At 37.2% G+C, this 25,695-nt stretch overlaps 1 protein-coding gene across 2 annotated transcripts; it reads right to left on the reverse strand.

Moving 5' to 3' along the window:
- Window positions 1-2,310: 2,310 nt before the first annotated feature.
- INPP1 (inositol polyphosphate-1-phosphatase) lies at window positions 2,311-25,254 on the reverse strand. 2 transcript variants are annotated; one of them, XM_072418801.1, is made up of 6 exons: window positions 25,007-25,254; window positions 11,668-11,893; window positions 10,538-10,598; window positions 8,381-8,581; window positions 7,813-7,987; window positions 2,311-6,206 (listed from the first exon to the last, which is right to left on the reverse strand). In XM_072418801.1, exons 2-6 carry the CDS (start codon window positions 11,869-11,871, stop codon window positions 5,639-5,641), a joined length of 1,209 nt encoding a protein of 402 aa, XP_072274902.1. In that variant the 5' UTR covers window positions 11,872-11,893; window positions 25,007-25,254; the 3' UTR covers window positions 2,311-5,638. The 2 variants fall into 2 exon arrangements, with proteins under 2 accessions (XP_072274902.1, XP_072274903.1); XM_072418802.1 differs by lacking the exon at window positions 25,007-25,254 and adding an exon at window positions 24,595-24,919.
- Between the last annotated feature and the right edge of the window lie 441 nt (window positions 25,255-25,695).

The following is a 25,695-nucleotide window of genomic DNA, read 5'->3' on the forward strand; positions in this document are numbered from 1 at the left end:
TTAGGTCCGCTTTAAGAAGTTTGGGAAGCCCAGCTATTTATACTGTTTAGGAAGTGTAACATTATTATGCCATCTGGAGGCCATGAAAAAATATAGCATAAAACAGAAATCTAACAACCCAATTACTTCTTAAAATGCTTAACGCCCCTAACATTCTAATTCTGTCTGTATTTCCATGCAAAAAGCGTTACTTTTTTTTTTTTGCATGGAAATTTATTTTACATTGTAGGCTTTAATTCTTAGGCATAACTCACCGAAATATGTCCAATATTTAATAAATTTAATAATAAACATTAAATAAAAAAAACACAAAAAATCTGTTGAAAAAAAAAATAGTGAAATGTAATATAACTGTACAGTAGAATATATAACTATATATATATATTATATCAAGATTTTATTGTATTGGACTCAATACAGCTATTCTGTATTGGATCAAATACAAAATTATTTGAATTTCCCACCGATCCGCTCGCCTGCACCAACGTCACCAAGAAACCCCGGAGATCGTCTCCCCAGGACCTGCAGGGACCAGCAGGACGCCGGGGGATGACAATGAAGCAAGGTAAGTGGGGTTTTCTAAGATTTTTAGCAAATCCGAGTGTGAATTGGGACTACTGTTTTTTTTTTGCAGGTAAAATCCACCCCGATTCACACTCGGGAATACCGCTAGGGGGGTTTGAAATGAACAAAAACCCATCTGTTACAAAAGTAATCAAATCAGCGCTGCGTAATATGTTGGCGCTATATAAATCCTGTTTATTAATATTAATATTATTAATTCTGTAACAGAAATAAACCCACTTATTCTTTAAAGAAGGCTTAGGTTAGAAATGTTTAAAAAATTCTATTCTGTCAACGCACCTAACATACATGCGCAGTGTATGCTACATTTAAGGCACGCTTTTAGAAGATAGACGGTCATGGAAGAACCTGGATGATCCAGTAAACCTGGAATGCATTTCTTTACTATTATTTGGCAAATGGTTTCAATCCTGGACCAGATCCATTTCGCATTTGCTGAATCACCCAGTTTCACCCATGACAGTCTATCTTATCCAGTCTCGGAGAGATTTAATAAACCCAACCTAAAATATGTCATAGTTGCCAGTGTTCTTTTGTCGCCATTCAGCTACCTAAATTGGTGATTGCAACTGTTTTCTGTAAGTGATAATGAAGTCTACATGTAATAGTTTTTAAAGAGAAAAACTTTGAGGGGTATATATTTTTATAATATTCTATACACATCATTATATATTATTGTCCTATTTATGAGTAGAAGTGTAAGTCAAAGGCTTCCTCTTTTTAACCACATTTTTGTTTAAGTTAGATTCATTTCCTCTAAGAAATACATTAGTGCTTTAAAGGCTTGTACTTTTTGTTTCATAATTCATCCAATAATTGGGGATTGAAAAGGAAAAGTTTCTGCCACCATCTTATACACTCCATTTTGTGACAGAATGCTTAGTGAGAAATGTGACACTTCTGACTGCAATGAGCGAGGACTACATTTGGCGAGATTCTTTGGAACTGATTTATTAAAGCTCTCCAGGGCTGGAGAGGATACACTTTCATCAGTGAAGCTGGGTGATACAACAAACCTGGAATGGATTTCTTCAAAGTCATTTGCTGTTTGCTAGCAATTGTTTTGAATCCTGGACCAGATCCATTGCAGGTTTGCTGGATCAGCCAGCTTCACTGACAATGTATTCTCTCCAGCCTTGGAGAAGTTTATTAAAGTTCCAGTGTGTGTGGGAATGGGAACTGCAGTTTCTATCAATGGATAAAAAGGTTGTACCAACTAGTAATATTAAAGAACTGTTAATTGTTGTTTTAGGCCTGGGAGGTGAAAGGAAGTAGCAGGATATGTGTAAAGTTTGCAAAGCTCATTTATCTCCAAACTCTTTTGATACTTATAATATCATAGTGTGATCGGTTGAGCTGCATACCTTATTTTGCAACATCTCATATTTTTACAGAGAATAACACCACTTTCAGTAAATAAATCATAACACAACTTGTAGATAACTGGGTGTCCGTTCTTCGTTATTTTAACCCTTGCTCAACCTACTTTGTTTTATGCAGCAGTTAGTTTAAAAACACAAATGTGAAACTATGGTAACAGTTATATAGTGACCTTGCTGTGGTAGGTAGGGTTACCTATTCAGGCCAATTTTGAACAAGTAATATAAATAATACATCAATGTGGAAAAAAGTAGAACATTACTTTAGTGAGAAATAACGAAAAGTCAGAAGAATAAAACATTTGCACAATCCAGTATAATCATACAAATCGCTACCTAAAACGGATTTGATTTAAAGTTTAAAGTTTTTATTCAACATAGAAATACAATAACAGTAGAGATACAATGGGGTAGAGAATGTTACCTTAGCAAACTGAATGTTCACTTTGAGTGAATGAAGTAAGGTCATGTTCACTTAAACGGTCAAATTATGTTTGCGGTAAAATAACTTGCTAATTATTTAAAGTGCATTGAAAGCATTGCTTATTTCACCAAGGTAAAAAAACATTCCCTGTGATAATTGAATATTCTCTACTAAGTCAGTGAATTAACCCCATGGTGTGCAGATTGTACAGATGCAAAAAAAATGGAAAAATAAAAAGCTCTTATTAGTTTCTGACAATATAAAAATATATATTGTATCTGCTACAGCTTATCATATTTGACTTGAAGACATCTGAGGCTTGGATACATATAATATATTAATTATTAAGTCTTCTTATAACATTCAAAAAAATGAAAGGGCACAATTCTGGTAAAGAAACATAGAAACCAAAAACCGTAGAAGTTTACACATCTAAAATTCATTACAATGTATGTAGGACAAAACAATATTGTTCCTAGCACATAATAGCTGACAACTGTATACTGATTAAATTATAATGCACTATGGGGATGTTAGAGGAGAGAGAATAAAGGAAAAGCAGTGACAGAAGGCTTCTTTCTTTTCAGATGATATAAGTCATTTTCTATGTTGATGATGGGAGTGTTTAAAAGACTGAATGAAGTGAATTGTTTGAAGCTGTATCAGAGAAGATCCTGTAGACCAGGAGTGCCCAACATGTGGATTGCGATCTACCGGTGGATTGCAAAGGCAATGCGAGTAGATCACGGAGCCCTGCCTTCCAAAATAAACTATACCGCACACAGGAGTTATTAAGTCCAAATACTGTTGTTGGTAGATCAATTTAAAAGTAGCTTGCAAGCCAAAAAAAGTGTGGTCACCCCTGCTGTAGACACACAGCTAGTAAATGGTCTAAATTCGGGCATATCAAGTCATTCGGTATTTTTTGGGGGACAGACCAGAACATAATAGGCCACCTTGCATGCTGCCGCTATCTAACTATACAGCAATTACACAGAATACATTTGTAAATAAAGTATCACAGAAGGTGCAATCTGCCTTAAACCACAAACATACGCCTAAGGGCTTAGGATAAGCAGATCAGCCCCCAATTTTGAAAACAACCATTTCCACTATTTTTTAATCAGAAAATGTATATGATGTAACATCACTTTATGTTTGTATTAAAGTAAGGGACAAATCCAGCTTGTGAAAGCAGATCGATATAGATCATATATGGCCTGTGAATGTGAATATATTGAATGGTAACTAATAGACAGAGTATAGTTACCTTGTACGTAGAATCTACATTCCCATAGGCTAGTGTGCCAGCTAATAGTAAAGTGGCTGCCGTGTACATAGCAAACATTCGATATGTACATTAGTACCATGCATGTTACTTACATTGGATAGCTGTGGAGTAAATATAATAGTAATACAAACATGTAATGATATTACAGCACATAATTATGTACTTCTGATTGAGATTCGCAGATTGCTTCACAGCCAATTGATAAATCTAGCCGATTAATTAGGATTGATTGGTTCAATATACATCCTACTTCAGATCTGAATATTTTATTGGATCAGAAATTGACCTGATGTTGAACATTTGCTACCCTTTGAACTTTTTTTGTAGATTTTTAAAATAACTGGACTAAAAAAAAAAGAGATGCCATTAGGGAGAATGCAATCATTAGCTAGGCTAACCTGGGGCACTGAAACTGCGATAATATTTGTAGTAGACTTGGGGTATAATAAATGCATTTCTGTACAAAATATTGCTGATAACTCCCTTTAGCGTTAGACATACAAAAGGTCTAAATTTTCATCACATGCTCTGATGAAGGATACAATTCAGGTTTTGGATAGAGTAATTCCTTTTAGGAAGATTTTTTTCCCACTTTTTGTCACTGGGACTGGTTACAGTTGAACAGCTATAAAAAGGACAAACATCACAAAAACAGAAATAAAAAAACAAAATAAATAATACAAAGTTGACCTAAATCTTAACCATCCACCTTCTAAAACTTAACCATCTAAACCTTTCTCATCATCCAAAACAATAAATTTACTTGAAGTTGCAGTTCATCTTATTAAGCTCTATTGCTGACCATATATTTAGCTTTGGACTGAATTTCTTTTGAATAATACTGCAATATAATATAACACAAACTGCTATGGCACAAGATGCAAAGATGTCACCGCCAGCACAAGACTCATTTTGTTATAGAATGAAGAGTTGTTACATTTATATCTTTGTATCGGGAGGTTGGTTGTTATACAGATCAGCAGCTCTCCAGCACCCCAAATTCCCAACATTTCTGCTCATTTTCTCCAATATACCATCAGCAGGGAAAAAATGTCACATTTTGGGGGCTAAACATTTTTATTATTTCAGGCCTATTTTGCTAAAACTGACATTTCTCTGCATATACACAGCAAAGGTAAAGAGCAGTGTTATGTTTGTTATTCAAGGAAATAATATATTTCTCCTAAAAGTGTTTGTATATTGTGCACTGATCTATTAGGATGCAGGCGTATTAAAAACTGATGTTTAATCTGCTAATTTTTGCTTAACCTGATTTCACCTTTGATGCTAATGGCATTACTAAATAAGTGTCTGCAATGCAGGTAGATCATGGCTAGTGGGAGTGACAGACTGGGTGCTGTACATAGCTTTCAGGAAGCTTTAGTAATGTTCAGATGTACATCCTAATGCACACTAAATGTAGCTCAGGGAAATCAGTATAGGCAGTTTTAGTGGAGAAGAGGAGCCTGTACAACTGCAAGAATAAAGGTAAGGCTGGAGTAGTGCCCTCTCAATATAACTGAATTACTGTTTATCATTTAATTCCTTAAAGTAGAACTAAACCCAAAATAAAAAATTTATTACCTGTAATTCCGCAGATCCGTGGGGAGGTTTCTTCATTTGGGTCCCTCGTTGTCCTGGTATCTGTGTTTGGCTGGGTGCCAACAAGGGTATAGCACTTTAAAAAAAAAAATACAGTTTTTACTTTAAATAAATGGGTTGTCTATCCTTTTATGTAAAGTAAAAATTTGGAATTTAGATCTGCAATAACAGCCTAATGAATCTTGACTTATAGGAGTTCCTGTTTGAGCTGCAAAAGTCCTCTAAAGGACTATTGTAAAGGTCAGTTATATTATTCTAATATATAATATAGCGCTAATAATAATATAGGAATATATTGGATGAATATAATATACAGTACAAACACAGTTTAAAAATATAATATAGAGAAAATGTAAATTATTGATGCAGTTCGATTTCTATTTTCAAATGCTCTACAAAGAGGTCTAAAAAGCATTTCAGGTGTTCTTCTGATCTGTAAGCCACCAGTCCCCCTTTGTTAGCCCACTTGTCTGCTCCTGTAGCTCCTGTAACTTCGGAATTGTATAGGAGATCTGGCCTATCAAGTAGGGTTTTCTTTTGCTTTAGAATCTTCAAACATTCGGAGAGATTTAACATTCCTCCTCCCATTGATTTTAGGATTGCATGGGGAGCACAGCTGTCCCATTTAAATGTAGTGTCCTCAGAAAACACATAAAAATCTACAAGGCCTTGGATCACACAAAGACTTTTGTAACCTGCTCCAGCAGCAAAATGCAGATTTCCTGCACACACAGCTGTAATAGACCTGAGAACATCTCCTCTTTCTGACTGGCTTGTTACCACTCCATATGATTTCTTCTCAGATTCAGCATGTAGAAAGCCACATCCCAATTTGTTGTTAGTTTGTCCACTGATGGCAGAAAACTGTATAGAGCAGATGTTGGTATCCTTGTAAGACAAACCCCAATACCACTGGCTTTTCCACCTAAAACACAGATAAATTAAACTTTCACCAATTATATTTTATAGGCAGGTATATTAGGAGGCATATTATTCATGGCATTGATTATATACTTTATATGACTATGGCTTAATTTTTTGTGTAGCCAACTACAAAGTTTTTTTTTTTAGCTTTTTAGAGTCAGTTCTGTGTCTAAGTAAGCAAGCAAATCTTTAAATGCTAAATACATTTCTGCCTGCTATGCTAGGGCCTACCATATAAATGCACCTTAATGTACATATGTTAAATGTGCATTGTGTAATTTAGGTGATATACTAGGCAGGTTAAACCTGCAAGTTTTATATGAAAAATTGTTTGCTGAAAATGAAGGTACAATAACCAAGTTTTACATATACTGGTCCCCATGGATCAAACATCCTAAATGTACATTATGAATGTGATCAAACGGATTGAAATACATAGCACTGACCTAAATTACTGGATTTTTTTTGTTTTGATTGGGGTTACCCCTTAAGATTCACCCCTTAAGATTACTTTAAGACCTTTCTCCTTTTTCTTTGTGTTCTTGTATATTGTGTATATTTGTAATGCATAAAATTCTAAAAAATTTCAATAAAAATTATCTTTAAAAAAAATAAATGTACATTGTGTGTTCAAATAGGAAGCTAAATCGTTTGAAATATGCCATAATGCAAAAACCATACACAGCACTTTTTTTAATGTTACACATCACAAAGTACAGATCATTTACATCTATTCACTGTGGTGTGGTACACTCTATTTGCACTGCTGGCTATTGTATTAGTGCATTAGGAAGCCATTAAATATTTGGTGCAGTGGTACATACAATACGTTCATGCACTGGTATGAATGGGCCATATGTATAACTGCACCAAACATTTGGTCACGCTACGGACATTCAAGACTTTAGCTTTCTAATAGATGAGGAGTCAAATCTTTAATTTCTTAAAGAGCTATTGTATCCTGCAGTGATGGAGCAACTAAAAAAAACAGCAGAGGACCAGGTACCCAACACAGCTGTTGGTGTCAGATATAAGTGGAATTTATTGCTTATCAGAAGAAAGAAGATTCGACCCACCAAGTAACAGATGTTTAAGTATTAAAACGTTTATTTTTACAGGGGCTTGGCATTTTTAGCAAGATCTCTGTAGCTGCATGCACTGTGGAACAATTCATCCTAAAAGGTCTGAACAGAAGAACTGAAGTCCTTCAAATCTGCTTAGCAGCTCATCCACAGTTTACATTAGAGATTAGAAGGCTGAAAGTTCCACTATTGGGAAAGTGGAACAAGGGTAATGGAGCTGCTGAAAGAGCTTTTAGTGTGAACTTTGAGAGAATGTGTTTTAAACCGTGTTAAGTATATGTTAACATCTAAAATGTTTATAGCCTGGTCATGGGTTCACTTTAGGATAAATAATGCCATATAATTGTATAAGTAATAAATCAGCTTGAGCCGCCATGTATAAACTATATGCTATCATTGGGCAGTACTTGATTAATCTACCAGGCAGTAGTTTGTATGAACAGAAGGTAACAAAGTTATAAACACATTTTTTATCCTAATTAGAGAAAGAAAATGAGTGACTGACAATAAATACTGCTCTCTTACCGGTTTGTTTCAGGATCTCTTGTTGCAAATGGTTGATTAACAACACCCATAACTGGAAGTCCTGTATCAATATGGTAAACTCCTATTAGCACAGTGACACACTGAAGACCCTTAGGGTAAATGCCTTTACTGGGTACAATATCTGCAGAACCTCTTATATACTGGTAGGTCGAATCTGTAATTAGGAAGAAATAAAAACAATATATTATAGAACAATAAAAATGTTAATAAATAACAAAAAAATAGCACATTCTTAATACAGTGTATGTTCCATGAATGATATTCAAGGTGCTGGAAATTGTGCAAGATGTTTAGTTATGGGGAACTTAGTCTTGAGGCGTCCATAACTAAAATTCTGTCTTGAACACAATACACATAAAGTCCAAGTTTTTTTTCTATTTTCCTGTACATGATTGGGAAAACAGCTTAATTCTTACTAAAGCTACCTAAACATTACCTTTGTTGTGTAAACATTTCTTACATTAGTAAACTAACTTCAGTGTATACAGAACAAACAAAAACTCAATATGCTACAATAATGATCGTACATTTTAGATTGAGTACTTACCAATGGGATCCACCCAGACAGCAAGGTCACTCTGTGGAATGCTAACATTAATGGCATCTAAATTCTTATCGGTTAGAACAAGATCTTGATGAACAGCCTGAGCTAATTTCTTAGCTGCAGGCTCATTGTTGTCCAGCACTTTCTGCAATAGTCTGGCAGTTTCTTCCTCTGTTGGGCAAACTTTTACTATGATTTTCTCTCCTGCAAATAAACAGCATGTTTTTGTCAGTGTTAAACGTAAAATATATATATTTGTACTTTTTAACCTAAGAAAAGTTTAAGTAAACACCTTTACTTATAAGAAAACTGAAACAAGAATGTTTCTTGGCAGTAAAATAGGTATATTGCAGAATAAAAGCATTATATAATTGAGGAAAAAATACATTTGGTCTTTACAAAGGTTTGAGGTTGAACCAAGGTCTTCCAACACCGGAGCACCTACAAAGTTATGAATATATAGTTTTTATTTTTTTTTTAAATACTTTTATATACTTTTTCTCTCTACTTTGTTTGGTCAAGTCGTGTGACATCACTGTTTTTTTTTTTTTTTTTCCATTTTGCTGAAAAACATGATCAGATTGTAATCTACTAGATTGTAAGCTCTTCGTGGCAGGGTCTTCTCCTCCTGTATCACTGTCTGTTTTAGTCTGTCATTTGCAACCCCTATTTAATGTACAGCGCTGCGTAATATGTTGGCGCTATATAAATCCTGTTTATTAATCAGAATACCATGATGCCACTCTCTGTAGCAGTCTCCTGTGAGCCCAGGGCTGGAAAGGTAATCCCTAGGGATAGAAATGTTGATCCCCAGGGGTGGAATGTTGTTTCCTTGGTCTCACAGGAAGTGGGCTGACTGATGTTGGAAAGGAAGCTGGTTTTATAGTTTGACCCCTGCAGGGCAGAACTTTTTAGTATTTTGGTAACAACTTTGGTAACTAACATGGTTCAGTGAATGGAACACCCATAGCATTTGTGTCACAAAACATTATGCATTTTCTATACAGGGAAAGACAGATACAGACAGGGGAAGATGTTTAGATTCCATTGAATGAATTTCCAAATAACCATAAACATGTGTGCACAAAGAAAATAATAAGGCAAGTCACTCCCCTGACTCATTCTGTGTGTAAAGGTGTATGCAAAGGTTTTTTGATTTTAGTTTTGACATTCTTATAAAAAGGTTGGACCACTCCATCTGAAGCACCTGTTCCTCCAGAACCCTTCCTGACTATTTCAAACTATAGAAAATGTTTTGGCTCATTGATAACAAAGAGCAGATATGCACACCATACTCCATATCATTCATAATAATCTGGCCACAGTATGTATCCAGCAAAACCACAGTTCTCTGTTCAATATAGCAGTGAGGGCTCTGTTAATGAATCAGGACATGTGATTTAGACAAATTGGATTATCAGGCTCATAGGCTTTTTACTTTCTTTGTTTCCAGAACTGCCTGTCAGTTCCGTTGCTCTTAGCCAGCTTCAGAGCAGCAAAGTCGACATTGGGAAGAGCACAATTTATAAATGAAATCTCTTGTGTTTTGTGAGGTGCTTGTCATATAGTTCATATATCATTGCCACTCCAAAGAAATCTTCATCTGTAATAATGCTGCTGTCTTTTTTATTATGTCTTTCTTTCTGAAGCCTGTGCACAATTAGTTTCTACACTTACTAATACAGTGGGTTTAGCTTTTTAATTAATAGAACATTCTTTATTGATAAACATAAAACTTCACTGGAAAACATGTTTATTTTCAATTCACTCTTTTGAATAATATAAATCCATGCAATCCTCCTTATAAGTTATTTATCATCAGCTTAGCTGGAAAACTAGCCCATCAGTTGCTTTCATAGGTTTACGTCACCTCGCTCTCTGCTTTGACATTCACAAAGCACAGACTCTGTGTCTGTCAAAGTTATAGCTATAAAAAGTAGTTTTAATTGACGCCCTACTGGCACTGTAGACTTGCCAGGAGGAAGATGATTTACAATGTGAAGAGGGAGGGGCAGGAAAGCAGTTAAAGCTAATAATACTTATATTTGCTTCTATTGTCCATTCAATTAAATAATTATAAGGCATTTGAGCGTTTCTAATTTTGTGAAAAAATAGTTGCAGCATAAGACACAAGCATTTTTTTTTTTTTTTTTTACTTACCAAGTTCGTTTGTAAATTCATTTGATTCTTCTCCTTTTACATTTTTTTCTAAACCTGGAAACTAAAACACTAAAAGTCAGAATGATTACCAGAACAGAGTGTAAAATATCTAAACCTATACCAATATGTAATATAATAGTCAGCTGAGACAAATAAAACATAAGACAGCTGAAGATTTCTGAACAGATGTACTGCCTCTGGATATCATAAAAGACAGAAAGGTTACCTACAGTGCAAGCATCTACCCGCTTCTGCTTAATTAATTCTATAGATCCGTGCTTTCCGTAGCTAATATATCTTGTGTTTAACCCCAACAGTCATGTCTGTCATTTGCAATCCCTATTTAATGTACAGCGCTGCGTAATATGTTGGCGCTATATAAATAATGTTTACTAATAATAAGGATAGAACCTCTAATATGTAAAAGCAGATGACCACTTCACTCAGTCCTTTAGTCCAATTGGTCCTCAGTCCAATTAGTCCTTTGCTGGCCACGTGCATCTAAAGGTCCTCTATAACTTAGCCTGCTGGGTATTCTATTTAACTGCTGTATCTTCACCCCCACTTGACATATGAAAGTATTGGGAGAGTAGAGGTTGAAAATGCCTCCGAGAGTTCGTCACAGAGCTACCTCTTTTGGTATAAATATGAAGTAAAGAAGAGGAACGAAAGGAAGCCCTTTGAGGCGAAATGCCTGGGCACTATTTATGACACTTACAGTTATCAAATAAAATATAGACAGAATTTGATGTCTAGAAATATTATATACTCCAGTCCAGTGCCCTTTAAACTATACTGGATATATGCTGATATGTATTTTGTTAAATAATTATGTATGAAAATGTCTATGTATCAATACATAATTAATGTTCTACACCATACAACTTTGGAGCCAGAACCTCTTCCTTTCATTCCTCTTCTTTACTTTATATAAAAGTATTGTACAGCAGCTTGTGTGCAGCAATTCTAAAGATAAGCAAAGCTCCATATGGGTCAGTGGTGATCCTTTATTTTTGAGTAGGATACACATGTTGGAAGCAGAGAGCCAAGTATCAAAACTTTTTACCCAACATCTACTATGCTCAGTCTACAATTTTTGTGTTATTATTAGTCCACAGACTGTTCCTTACCTTTTTTCCAAGATCATATTTTATGACTTCTTGGACCAATACGTCGGCTAAAGTTTTAAAATCTGTGAGAAACTTTTTATTCTTCTCATCTTCCTTCTTTTCTTCAATCAATAGCTGAAAAAGAGTTTCCTCTTGGCGGCAGGCCCGAGCGATACACGCAGCTTTCTCAGATGCAACCAGCAATTCACGAAGGATTTCAGACATTTTTTATGGTCTTGTGGTGTTGCTGGAAGAAAAAATAAACCACGTTTAAAACAAGAAACAAACCTTAAAACTCGTATTTACCTAATTAATCTAAATACTTAGTTTTCACCTTAATGTGTTCTCATATACCAAAAAAACAGTTGACTTTGTTTAAAAAATAAACAGAGCACAACTGCACAAGCATTGCATTACAATATAATGGCTTAGGAAGTCTGTGTTTTTCCTCTGACCAGCCCTTTGTCACAAAAGCAGCCTGGCCATCAGCCAGGTCAGGATCTGGCAACCCCACCAGCCGTTTCTGGCAGCCAAAACTGCTACTATGAGCTGGAAGCCCTGTGATCGTATTCTATATTCCGGTCCCTCCGCATTTATATAATCAAATGAAAAAGAACTATTCCTAACACTTTTGCTAGGAGAATCACTCAAGTAACATTTTTTAATTCTATGGTTCAATCTTTTACCTTCTTATCAAGCCGATGCTTTACTTCCATCACAATGGGTCCAGTCAGTTTGAGTCATTTGATTATTTAAAATATTTCTAAAAGCAATACTGTCTGTATACAATTAATCTAAATGAAGCATGCTTTAAAAGCATTAAAGCGGAGAAATGTGCTTTACAAACGTGTTCTAAATTCATTACTGCAATGCCACAAACTGGGTGTGAATGGGCCCTAAAGGGCTCCTAGGTTCTGTTGCCAAAAGACTAAAAAGAGTTTTTTAGTTGGTATGTTTAGTGAACTAGATAATTCAGTGAACATAACAGACTTGTCACTGCATACACAGAGCTCAGATCTATTGTACTAAATTCTTATCCAAGTATCAAGAAGACAAAAATGCTCCTTGCCTAAAATAGAGAGATAATAAGGATTTAGAAATCCAGCCTTCATCTCAGAGCTGCTTAACTAAGATATTCAGGGGAAAAGAAAAGAATATGTAATTTAATGTAAAAATCTACAAGGTAAATAAGTAAAGAAGAAGGGGGTTTAGTGGCTATAGGTTATAACTATGTATTTATAATCAATTATTATTAATAAACAGAATTTATATAGCGCCAACATAATACGCAGCGCATACATAATTAAATACAGCAGCTCAATATGAATAGAATCATCCTCACACCCCTTGTAGTATCATAGGGTCAGGTGTTCCGTGCTATACATAGACAACTACTTTCCTGACTCGTTTCGCCTATATTGGCTTCCTCAGGGGTACAGCAGAGACATGGGCGGTTTTGATGCAGTTAGGAAAATGTCAGTGGTAAGTGAATTAGTGTGTTGGTTAGTGTATAGATAACGTTCACTGTGAGAGGTTTTCCTTAAGGATGTATATTGGTTGTTCAGCACAAATCACAAGGATTAATGACAATTAATATTCAGTAGTTGCAAGGAATAATCAAAGTTGGTGCTTACAGGAGCATGTATACCTTGGATTGTAGGTAAGGAAAATAACAAAGTTTTTTTTATAGAAGGATTAGTGGTGGATCTAACCATTTGTGATGGGCTTTTGGGGAACAAATGCAGTACAAATATTGTTGTAAGTGATCAAAATAATGCTTCATTGTCAAAATATTCCAAGGGGATATAGTTGTACTGCATTTGTTCCCCACAAGCCCACCACCTATACATCTATAAAAAATAAAAACTTTTTTATTATTCTTTTCCTTACCTACAATTGAAGGTATACATACTCCTGTAAGCACCAACTTTGTTGGTTCCTTGCATATACAATTCTTTTTTTTTTATAATCTATAGTCACTAAACTCCTTTATGCCTTTTACATTTTGCACTTAAAAAGGGAATTAAACTCAAACAGAAAAAAAAAAAAAACACAATGCCACAGGGCAGTCTGATCCTTCTGTGGGTCTCCTGCATCGGGTCGCGGCCCGGCAGTCTGGGTGCTGCCATCTTCTCTTCTTCATCCTGCATCACCCGACCGAGGAGCGAGATCGGGTGACATTAGGATGTCAAGAAAAAGTTGCCGATCTCACCGTGCATGCAGATGATATCAGCAAATGTTTCTCTTTGCGCAAAACGGCTCCTGGGATGCGTGATGTAGGTATCCCGGGAGGCTTTGGGCTCCCATTCATTCTCGATTGCCTAGGCGGTGCTGCACCCTGTTTTTTTTGTTTTTTATAAAAAAGGGGGTTGCACTTAAAAAAAAAAAAAAACAGTGGAAGTGGAAATTCTGAGTTTGGGAATGCTTTAAGAGATGGCTAGCACTACATGAACCTACAATAAAGAGAGAGATAAAGTTCATCTCTACAAATAATAAATAAATCTGGTGTTCAGGCGTAACCCTTAGATTGTAAACTGTTCAGGACAGGGTCCTCTCCTCCTCCTTTGTCATTGTTTGTATCTGTCTGTCATTTGCTGTGTTATATATTGATGCTATATAAATACAGTTTATTAATAAATATAATGATAATACACAGGCTACATATAGTTCACTAAGTAGTGTAGCTAGGGAAAGGCCTCTCAGGCTGTAAATTTTCTAAGGTAAAATGGAGAAAAAAATGGCTGCCACGGTGCAATGGAAATGGAAATTTAATAATAAATGCTGTCTACACAACCTATTTGAACCCCATGGTAAGAATGTAAGTATGTTATATGGACATGTGAAATAGAAAGCCTTAGTCATTGACTTTACAATTATTATAGCTCTATGGGAATACATGAACAGATACAGAATGCCTGGATTCTCACAAGTTAACAATGAGCATGTATAATACCAAATGTGCTGAGACCATTCTGAAAAGAAAAGCTTTTGGCTCCTGACACACTTAGCCTGGTCACCTCACTATAAAACAGTATGTCAATAACAGATCAGAAGAAAGTAATTAACAAAAAAAAAAAAAAAAAAACACTTTACTTTCAAATTCTCCTGTTTTGCTGCCAAGCTGTGCCATACACCAAAACAGATGTCATTAAAATGGGCAGCAACCTCATCATTAAAATGGCCGCTGCAGCCATAGTTGTCATAGTGATGTATTTGCCACTGCCAAGTGAAATATGAAAAAGACTCTCTAAGAAAAATAAGTAAAAAGTTAGAAAAACATCTGGCGAGAGCAGCTGCTGAAGTCATGACAATCTGACAATCAGTCATTACTGAAGAGAAGATTCCCACCTAAAGAAATATACCCAGTCCCTATTGAATTCAGTGTAAAGTAACCCTAAAAGGGCCTGCCCCTGCAATATAAATCAGGGCCGTCACAAAGAACTATGATCTATTTATTAGAGAGGCTAGAAGGTTCTAAACCCATGTTTCCAAACCAAGGGGTTCTTTGAGCAATGCGCAGTTTGTGACTCTCAGGTTAGAGTAAAGCAGACCTAAACTCACATTTTTACTTTACATAGACGGGTAAACAACCCTTCTAAATAAAGTAAAAATGTGTTTGTTTTTTTGTTTTTTTAAATGCAACACCATTTTTTTTTTAAGGCGTATAAACCTTAATAAATGGGAGTGCAGGGCCTCCCGGGATACCTATGTCACACATACCTCTGGCTGCTCCTTCTGCGTATGCCCGAGATTGTTTGCCCGAGGGCATTTTTCCACCAGGTGGAAAGACATTCTGAGCTCACGCCTGTGCAGTGAGATTGTCTCTCTTTTATATTCCCCTTCACAGCGGCTACGTCACCAATCTCTCACCTGTGATTTCAGGTGATGTAGCAAGAAGATGGATGATAAGACAGAAATGGCGGAGGAAGAATTCCAGGACAACGTGGGACCAGATCATTGAAAGGACCAGAGCCTTCCAGGAATCTGCAGGATTTAGGTGTAATGTTTTTATTTTTAGTTTAGCTCAGCTTTAAATAACACCATTTTTTATCCGTAGGGGTGAGACTCTTTCCCACTGGCCAGCAATGTATGAGGCTTTCCCCCCACTGACCACCTCACTAATATACAGTGAGCCCTGGGTATAGCTATATAGTAGGGGTTCCCTGAAGATCTCAAAGGCATTTCAAGGGGCTCCCCCCATGTTAAAAAGGTCATGAAACACGGATCTAAATTATCCAATGTGTCTGCTAGTAATCTGCTCAATAGAAAAATTTTCCATGACACTCTTTGATAGTTGGGTGGTTAGGGAACCTAAGGAAGTCATGCATCCAGATCCTTACCCCTAAACTGGCAGCACAACAAACAAAAAAACAAAGCTTTAAAAAGTATGTATGCTATATGACTATACATGGCTTTCTGCATAGATATGTAAACACAATTGGCTCTAGCAGGTATCCATGAGTTCGTTCCTAGCCTGCGGAGTATTAATAATGAGCATCCCCCCACTTTATTGCTTATATGCGAGCCCTTTTTATTATTAGTAGTACAGTATGACATTTACCACAATGGCCCTGATTCAGCAAACCTAGAATGGATCTGGTCCAGGTTTTAAAACATTTGCTAACAAATAGCAAATACCTTTTAAAAAATCCATTCCAGGTTTGCTGGATCACCTAGCTTTACTGATGAAAGTTTATCTTCTCCAGGCTTGAAGAGCTTTAATAAATGAATAGGAAGCAGCGAGTGCGAGATACACAATGTTATATTGACATTATTTTATCTGTATTGCTGGATACATTTCTCTTTTGATGACGAAGGAAGAGCTGCTCACAGTAATGTGGTGGCTTCCTCATTCATCTTTACTAAAATAACACTGCCTGGTAGGTGAGATGTTATTCTTGGCTAAAGATCTTTGGGGCTCTAACAACAAGTGTCAAAACTGCAATAAAAGGCAAACAACTAGGTGCACATTTGACAGGTGTGGAAACTTCTTTTTCTGTGAGATCACTACAACATGATGGCAAGGCGTTTGTTCTCATGCTGCATTCATTTTGTTAAGAAAACAAACTAAGTCATTGAACACCTTTTGTTTTGATACACCTAAAATGTATTTTTCTGATTTACACTGGTGGGGTTTTGCACTTCTATTACGGATTTACACTTTAAGGTGAAATAAGTGTATTTTACTATCAGAATAATTTTTCCTATTTTTTTTTATTTTTATGGTTATTTTTTAAATAACAGTATACTTTCAAAAGGAATGTAAATAATTTAAAGACAAAAAATCTCCATACATCCTAGGTTTTTAGTTATTATTATTACTTTGCATGTATCCATTTGCATTGCTTCTTAAATGAGCGTAACTAGCTCCATATCTTAAGTGGAAATGAACATGACATGCAAATATACTTTCCAACCAAATCTGTTAGGAAGCAGCGAGTGCTTTGCAAAAATTTAGATATGTAAAATGTAATGCGATTGTGTCTACAACAACAAAAACATACTTTTACTATGCAAAGCTCTTCACATAAATGCTTTAAAGGCATATGTGATATTAAAAATAAAAGGATGAAATAATTACATGAACAATGTGATATCCCCATTGTGTATGTCTTTTAGCTTGGAGTAAACAAAATACATGAACATATGAATAAATAAAATGGAAGATGCCATCAGAACAGCCTCGTGTACAGGCACATCTATCACCCTGGGTTGTTATACTTGTGCCACCCCCCATGCGACTGGGAACAACCTCATGTTAATGCATCAACCCAACAAGCACAGCTATTGTCCAGGATTGTTTATATGGGTGAAGAACAATCTTTCTTCATCTGGGTCCCGCATCGCCCTGGTATCCATCTTCGGCCTGGCACAGAGGAAGCGCCAGGTGCCGACATCTTTTTCTTCTTCTTCCTACGTCAGCCGATCTCACTGCGCATGTGTGAGATCGGCAATTTTTTTCGGCAATAAGAGTTGTCTACCTTTTTATGTAAAGTAAAAATTTGGGGTTTAGGTCCGCTTTAACTTGTTAGAGCTGACAAAAACAAAAATTGGGTAGCGTGCACAATGTTATTTGACTTCTTAGGTTGTTTTCAGTGGAAACCCCAAACACATCTCCTAGAACTGGTAGCAGTAATCCATTCCAGAAAAATAATAATTTGGCTTCCACATGATATTTCACCTTGCTGTGCAGACAAGCACTGATATGCAACGCCAATATAACATTGTTCCATTAGATAAGGTGTTGATTTGGATTGGAGGCCAAAGAGGAGGGAGATTTTGTTGTGGACTGGTACCGAGAAGGTTGCAGATAAATATCAGCAGCTGACTAATAGACAATCCTAATTATTTCCCTTATTTAAGAATTAATGTAACACTTCCATATTTTAAAGCAAGATTTTATACACATGCCTGTGGTGAGGATATGCTAAATAACAAACTGTTGTTTATATCATGCATAAAAAAAAACGCCAAAAAATATTTTAAGAGTACCTAAGCTCACAATTTTCACTTTACATTTTTTTAAGGTGCAACCTAAAAAAAAAAAAAAAAAAAAAAAAAAGGGTGCAACACCGCCCCCTAATTCTCGATTGCCTAGGTGGTTAAGAATGAATTGGAGCACAAAGCCTTCTGAGATACCTACGTCAGGCATCCCGGGAGGCTCTTGGGTGCGCCTTCTGCACATGCCCGAGATGCGCAACAACAATATTTTTTTTTCCATTCTACATAACCCGATCTCACGCCTGGGTCGGGTGACGTAGGATGAAGAACAAGAAGAAGAGATGATGGTGGCACTCGGAGCGCCGGCTCCAGGATGATGCGGGACCTGATGAAGGACACCCCCAGAACGATTAGACTGCCCTGCAGGATTTAAGGTAAGTGTATTTGTTTTTTGCAGTTTTGGGTTTAGTTCCTCTTTAAGTATCGGATCAAAAAAAAATGAGCTAAGAGTTACTTTAAATAACACCTAAATCATACAGTAGTGTAATTGTACAGTATATACTATAATTGAAGATGAAATATGTCTGAACAGTTACGTTGAATTTGGAATAAATCTGAACCTATAACAAGACATGATTCATAACACATGGTAGACATATTCCAAAAATAACTCAGCAAGCCTTTCATTTTCAGAAATACATGAGACCACGTCAACAACTCTGCATACAAGAACCACATGTAAAATACAGAACACCCAGGCTGCTTTATTCCTAAAATAGTCCCATGTAATTAAATAGAAAGATTTCACATTTCATTCATCCGTTTATTTTAGGCTAAATTATAAGACTGCTTGCACCTGTATAACAAATATTCATTTTGAGTCAATGCTTGTTCTGCAACATACAATATCCGAATCTGTCAGGAGGAGAAAACTTGCCCTGATTTTAGTCCTCTGTCTGTCATATTCATCCTTTCATTCACCTGGCACTAGAAAATGTGCAACTAATAAACCTGGAGAATAAATGGACGAACATTCTCCCTAGAAGTCAAGAAGCAGCATATTGATCCACCATCAGCTTATTGGTACAAACACCAATCAAGTGATGCTGGACTTATAAGCAATATGTCAATATCTGAAATAACAAATTATAGGTACCTGTCAGAAGAATAGGCTGTGTTTCAGGTTGGTATCCCCATGGCTGGCAGGCTAATGTTCCTTCTCACCCTGGAAAGGTTTTCTGGGCTCACATGGCCACCAAATTTCAGTATGTGCCTCAAATGGTCCCAGTAAAGGAACCAAATCGTTTAAAACGCCACATAATGACCGCACTTCACAACTGTTGTCTCAAAAAAACTCTGGTTTGTCCTTTTTTTTGGTCCCCAAAGGAATCCTAAATATGAATTGCACCTGGCTCGGCGGCGCATTGAAATAGCGCCGCTACTACAATTCCCGGCATCACTCGCAACTAGCGGCCTCTCTGCTCATGCGTGGCCCCGCATTGGACCGTTTTATAGGCACAAGTAATGCCAGGAATTGTAGTAGCGGTATCACTCACGTCTATAGATCAGCGGGCTCTCTGCCTATGCGTGGCCCCGTATTGGACTGTTTTATAGACGCAAGTAATGCCAGGAATTGTAGTAGCGGCATCACTCTTCTATAGACCAGTGGCCTCTCTGTCTATGCGTGGCCCCGTATTGGACTGTTTATAGACACAAGTAATGCCGGGAATTGTAGTAGCGGCATCACTCACGTCTATAGATCAGTGGCCTCTCTGTCTATGCGTGGCCCCGTATTGGACTGTTTATAGACACAAGTAATGCCAGGAATTGTAGTAGCGGCATTTGGGAATTGTAGTAGCGGTGCTATTTCAGTTTCAAGTTAGGCCCGCGACTTTGTGAACTGTGTATTTAAGTTTGACACCCCTGGTATAACATACAAGCTGCACACCTGTTTGTATAAATGTTTATTACAATACCACTACTACTTCCATTCTGCTTATCAATGTAAGAGTTAAAAATAAATTTTACATGAACCTAAATGGAGTAACTATATTTAAACTGTGCCTTTCTATTTCTGTTGGGCCCTAATTTTGATTTCAAATGTGAGACCTTTATAAATGTTTAACACAAGATCTTTAAGCATTCCAAAATGGATGTGCAGGTTTGAATACTATAACTTACATGCTGTTGTTTTTTCAAACCAGCTCCGTGTAGCCTCTCCCTAAATTCTGGCATACAGACACTAATCACAGCAATGGCAGTCATGGGGGTTCTGTATACACCCATGTGTTCAACTAAAATGCCATAAACTACACCGCAATGCCAAAAGTGCACTGTGCATACTTTATAGGGTTACATACATTTTACAGACAATGCCAAAAGTCAGAGAAGGATTAACTTTGCTGCTCTGATTTGTTACATTGGAGCATGTTGTGAACAATTGTAATATAATATGATTATATTTTGTGCCCTTTTTCCTCTGATATATCTCTCAGGGCTTCATAGCTAATTAAACTCAAACACTTTATGGAAGAGAACAGAGTACTGGTGTACCTTAGCAGCGAATTACTGCCAAGTAAAAAAACAATATTTTTATCTAGTGTACAATAACAATAATAACCATTCTATATACATTGATAAAAGCACAAGGCCCAAACAAAGGTCCTCAGACTTCATACATTATATAAAATAAGTTACTAACAAACATTTTAGTAAGCCCCAACACATTTCGCAGATACAACTGCTTCTCCAGGGGATTTTTAATATTAGGAGAACATTGGCACGTACAAATATCCAGAAACCAAATCCAGCTATGCCCAAAGAGGTGTCACAGGGGACGCTAGATTACGGTCAACGGGAAAGATGGTACTTCCAGAGTCAAGTGACCGGCACATATAGATGAACATATTCGTCATACGGAAGACATACTCTAGCTCAATGGCAACACAGCTATATATATATTATATATATGTATAAATATATATAAATTATCCCTAGACAACTCCTCAGTTATTCGGGCCCCCCCTTCATCCAGAAGGCAGCAATCCACTAATGAACCCCCAAACACCATCACTACTACTAAACGCTTTTGGAAGCATTGATTGAGAAGACTGCAACAATGTCTGGCAAAAGGGTGTAAAATATATCCACATGCAATCTAAAAGCCCTGTTTCCACTAACTTTAAGAAATCATACATACAGTAAATATATAAAATGTGTATTACTGTGGTGGCTTGTAAGACTATTATTGTAGCTTTATGACCCAAATATAGAATGTTCACTGAATAAACTTCCTTGTGGTTTATAGTGATTGTTTTAAAAAAAACTTGTCATTTTGTAAAAGACAAACAATTTACACTGACTGTGTATAGCATGCACACTAAGGTGTCTACTACCTACTACCAACAAACAAAACTGGGGGAAAAGTGTGTACCCCCCCCCCCCCCCCATTGCCACAATTCAGTTTCAGTTATTTTTGCAGCCATTGGTGAAGAGACTCAACACAAAAGTGCTGACGAGGCTGCAGAAGATTAAAAGCATAAAAATGCACCAAAAAAAAAAGAAAAAAAGTTGTATACTGGTAAAAAGAAAAACTTTGCAATTGTTGCCAACTACCTGCCATTTAGTTATAGTTAAGCTTACACATGAGAATATAGTAAAAATACTTTTTATCATGGTGGGTGATTTGTCATGGTGTCTACATATGAATATAAAAGCTACAGCTGTCACACTAGTATCTAGTCAGATATTTCCTCACTTCTGGTTTCTCCGATCACTTGTTATTAAGTTATGTTAAAAAAAACAGAGAGATTGAAGATAGTTGCTAGTTACTGCAAGTCCCAACAAGACATGCAAAGCTTTTAGTGAAATGGTTCAACGCTGAAATTAACTCTTCACATTCTATTTATGGATACAAAATGTAAAGTGAAGGATATATTTTATTCTTGAAAAACACATAACGTAACTTGCCCCAACCTGCTTCCTGTGCTGGTGCCATAGATGTAAAAAGAAATGGGTAAATCGGGAGTAATGGAGCGCCCACCCTACAAGTCACCAGTAACCTGCAAAGTGATAATTCACAGTGCACAACCTTAATTTCTGCATCAAAGGCCCCATTTCATTTTTTAGTTCCCATGGAGCTCAGTGTTGGAGGTGTGGGAAGGGCAGAGGTACAAGTGAATATATCTTTGGGATTGCCACTAATTCCACCCTTTTTGGCTACAAGTAGGATGTCAGATGGACCTGAATCTGACACATTTTTTACTGGATCTGCCCCTACCCCATCTCCTGCCCCCGGCCCATAAATTAACAACACAAGTTCTGACCACTGCCAAAACCCAAATAGCTCTCCATTGGAAATCCACAGCTACTTCATCATTTGGGGCCTTGCTAAAGAGAATACAAGATGTTAGAATAATGGAATACCTTACCCAACATGTCAACCTGATGGTATTGAAAAACATTTGAGAACCACCATGGGAAAGAGGTAATTCCAGAGAACTCAGCTCCAATAATGGACATCTAACTTAGGCGTCTAAAAAATGGTTTGCTTTTGGTTGGCTATGATGTTCTTTCTTTAAAAAAAAAAAAGCAAAAACTAAATTGTAAGATGTTAAACGGTTCCATGCCAATTCCCTTTCCTGCTGTACTCCCAGTTGTTATTTTTAGGTTTCCCTCATTCCTCTGGTTTTTCTGTATTATGCTTGTATTTTTGTATTGGTATTTCTTTTTGTTCTTGTTTTTTTCCTCTGAACTACAATTTCAAAAAAAGGTCCCATTTAAGTAAAGAGACAATTAAAAGTGAATGTTCACTTTTCAAAGTAAACATGTTGAACCTGGGAACATTATGAATATCCAATCAGGTGCAAAGCAAATAAAAAGTTAGTTAATTTAAGTGAACAAGGGCTTTGCCATGTGTTGCAAGCTCAGTGAACATTCACTTTTAACATACATAGTTGTACGTGAATAGCAGAGTTCCAAAGCCATGGCTACACAATGCACGGATTGCAGAAATGTATCTGATACAGTCAGGCTAATTAAGTTGATAATCTTTACTCAAAAATTTGTGCAAATATTTACTTGTATATCTAGTCATGTGAAAAACAAACTCCAAATCATCTTAATGATATGAATCAGGTGCTTATTATGCACAATAATGCATAATTGAAGTCAATATTCACACATTTTTTGAGTGTAGATTCTGAACTCCTTTAGTAAATCAGCCGCAGTATGTGGACAGAGTTCTCCCTTTGGCCATAGAATACAAAAGTCAGCCGAAGATCACAATCTGCAATCCACCCAATCACAATACCAAAACGCAATCCACCCTTTTTGTTCCCTGTGCCATTTGGCTTTTATACATCCATTTACACCCAGTGTGTGTGTGTGTGGCTATAAAACTGCAGCCATTAAAGAGTATAAAACCTATTACATCGTATGAAAGGGGTTTCATATTGTACATGTGCGTATTTCTGTTCACTCGTTTAGTGATGTAGAGGATACCAAAGGCTGGTGCTTAGATTGGGGACTCCAATGATAAATCCCCGGAAGTACAGCTAGTACAGCACAGCAATACGGGTAATGTCAGAGCTGATCAGCTTATCATTCCTTGCTAAGCCAGTTCCATTTCTTTGTTTTCTGATTTACTGGTAAATATTGACACACACACCTTGTGCTTTGTCTGAACAGAAACACATTAAAGAGGAACTAAACCCAAAACTGCGGGCACCGCCATCTTCTCCTCTTCCCGTTCTTCATCCTACGTCACACGAACCAGGCGCGAGATTGGGTGACGTAGGATGAAAAAAAAATTTGCCGATCTCACTGCGCATGCGTGCGATCGGCAATTTTTTCTTTTTGCGCAAAAAAGCCAGGGCATGCGCAGAAGGAGCGCCCAGGAGCCTCCCTGGTTGCCTGAGGATGATTTCTAGAAGCAAAGAATATAACTGGGGATTAAGGATTTAAAGTGAAGATAACAGAGACTGTTGATCCAGGGAACATCCAATTGCTTCACGGAATCAGGAAGGAATGTTTTCCCCTGTTGAAGCAAGTTGTACCAGGGTTTTTTATTTGCCTTCCTCTGGATCGTCTATGTCCATAGGGTTTTATATCCGGGATATGTTTATTTCCCTAGTGGTTGAACTTGATGGACCTATGTCTTTTATAAACCTAACTCACTATATAACTTTTCTCACATCCTCAGGATTTGTGCTGTAAGCAGTTGGATTCTTAGCTTGGTCTCGGACTCATCATGCAGCAACACTAATGCAAGCAATCACCTATAAACTTAGCACAATGAACAAACCCAATTTATTCAATTTTACCTTTCTATGAAGGGTGACTAGATACAGGTAACACAGATAGCAGTGCTTGCATAAAACCACTGCTATGACCATAAAACAAGTGCTATGACCATAAAACAAGTGCTATGCTGACCCTTTGCTTTTCCCATCACCGGCCCTCATACAAGAATGCAGATGATAAAAGTAAAGGTAAAAGTCTACTTACCTCCTATAGTACCATATACTCCAAGTGCTACAACAACACAGGTAGAATGAGCTGTTATTAGCACGCTCTATAGTAGGTGTGTAGAATGATTATTATTATTTGGAATTATTTGTCTCCCCAATAATCCCCTGTGCCATGCAGCATGCATTGCAGGGTGACACCCCTAAACACAATTATGGAGTTGGTCAGGGAGCGTTGTCACCCAGAAAAATAGGAAACTGTAATAAGAATACTGGGAGCAGGGGAGGGTGAGCTCCAATGTAATAAATGATTAGGGTGACAATGTCTGCTATGACAGGTCACACAGGGGATCTAATGTAACAAATACTACACCTGACACGTGACTGCTGCCCCCCAATCACAGGAGATCAGCACCCCCAGCCCATCCTGACCACATGTAACCTTCACCTACCCCAGGGTGGTCAGCACCGATCAGCTCCGAGTGTCCTCCTCCGATGGCTTCCTGTGCTCTATGACAGATTTCCTCCTAATGAAATTGCAGCCTGAGAACTAGAAGATCCTCCCCCTTGCTAAGTGTAGAGGTGCACGCACAGCACGGGATGGGAGGGGGTGATCACTGCATGCAGGCTGTAGGGGCTGGCCGGTATAACAGAGCAGAATGAAGTGCAGGGAAGTAGAAATCACTGATCACAGGCAGCACTTCCTTCCTCTTGTTATGACAATACAGATGGCAACAATCAATGACGAATTCCGATTGGTCCAGGACCTGGCTGGTGATGACGTAATGTGGGCGGGGCTGTCAGATTGGCAGAGGTGTGGGGTGTCACCTGGAATCAATCTATCCCTATGGCTGGGCAGCACTATAGGCCACACATTTATTATTAAAAATTATTGTAAAAGTTGCTTCTAAACCTGTATAACACTGAAGTAAACTAAACAACAACAACAAAAATACACTTACCTTCAATCCCGCAGGGTAGTCCAATCCATCCAGGGTGTCTTGCATCAGGTCCCACGTTGTCCTGACATCTGTCCCGGGCGCCGCCATCTTCTTGTTTTTCATCTTACATCACCCGACCGAGGCGCGAGATTGGGTGACGTAGGATGGAATAAAAAACTTGCAGATTGGCCAATTTTTTT

This window comes from Pyxicephalus adspersus, chromosome 7 (assembly GCF_032062135.1).
Source record: "Pyxicephalus adspersus chromosome 7, UCB_Pads_2.0, whole genome shotgun sequence".
NCBI classification, from domain to species: domain Eukaryota; kingdom Metazoa; phylum Chordata; class Amphibia; order Anura; family Pyxicephalidae; genus Pyxicephalus; species Pyxicephalus adspersus.

What these genes read in the sequence shown, in the direction of transcription:
- INPP1 (XM_072418801.1), bottom strand. Translation starts at nt 11,871, where the DNA reads ATGTCTGAAATCCTTCGTGAATTGCTGGTTGCATCTGAGAAAGCTGCG. An exon ending in AATATGATCTTGGAAAAAAG is followed by an intron (nt 10,599 to 11,667) that starts GTAAGGAACAGT and finishes TTAGTGTTTTAG; the next exon opens with TTTCCAGGTTTAGAAAAAAA. An exon ending in AGAGATCCTGAAACAAACCG is followed by an intron (nt 6,207 to 7,812) that starts GTAAGAGAGCAG and finishes TCTGTGTTTTAG; the next exon opens with GTGGAAAAGCCAGTGGTATT.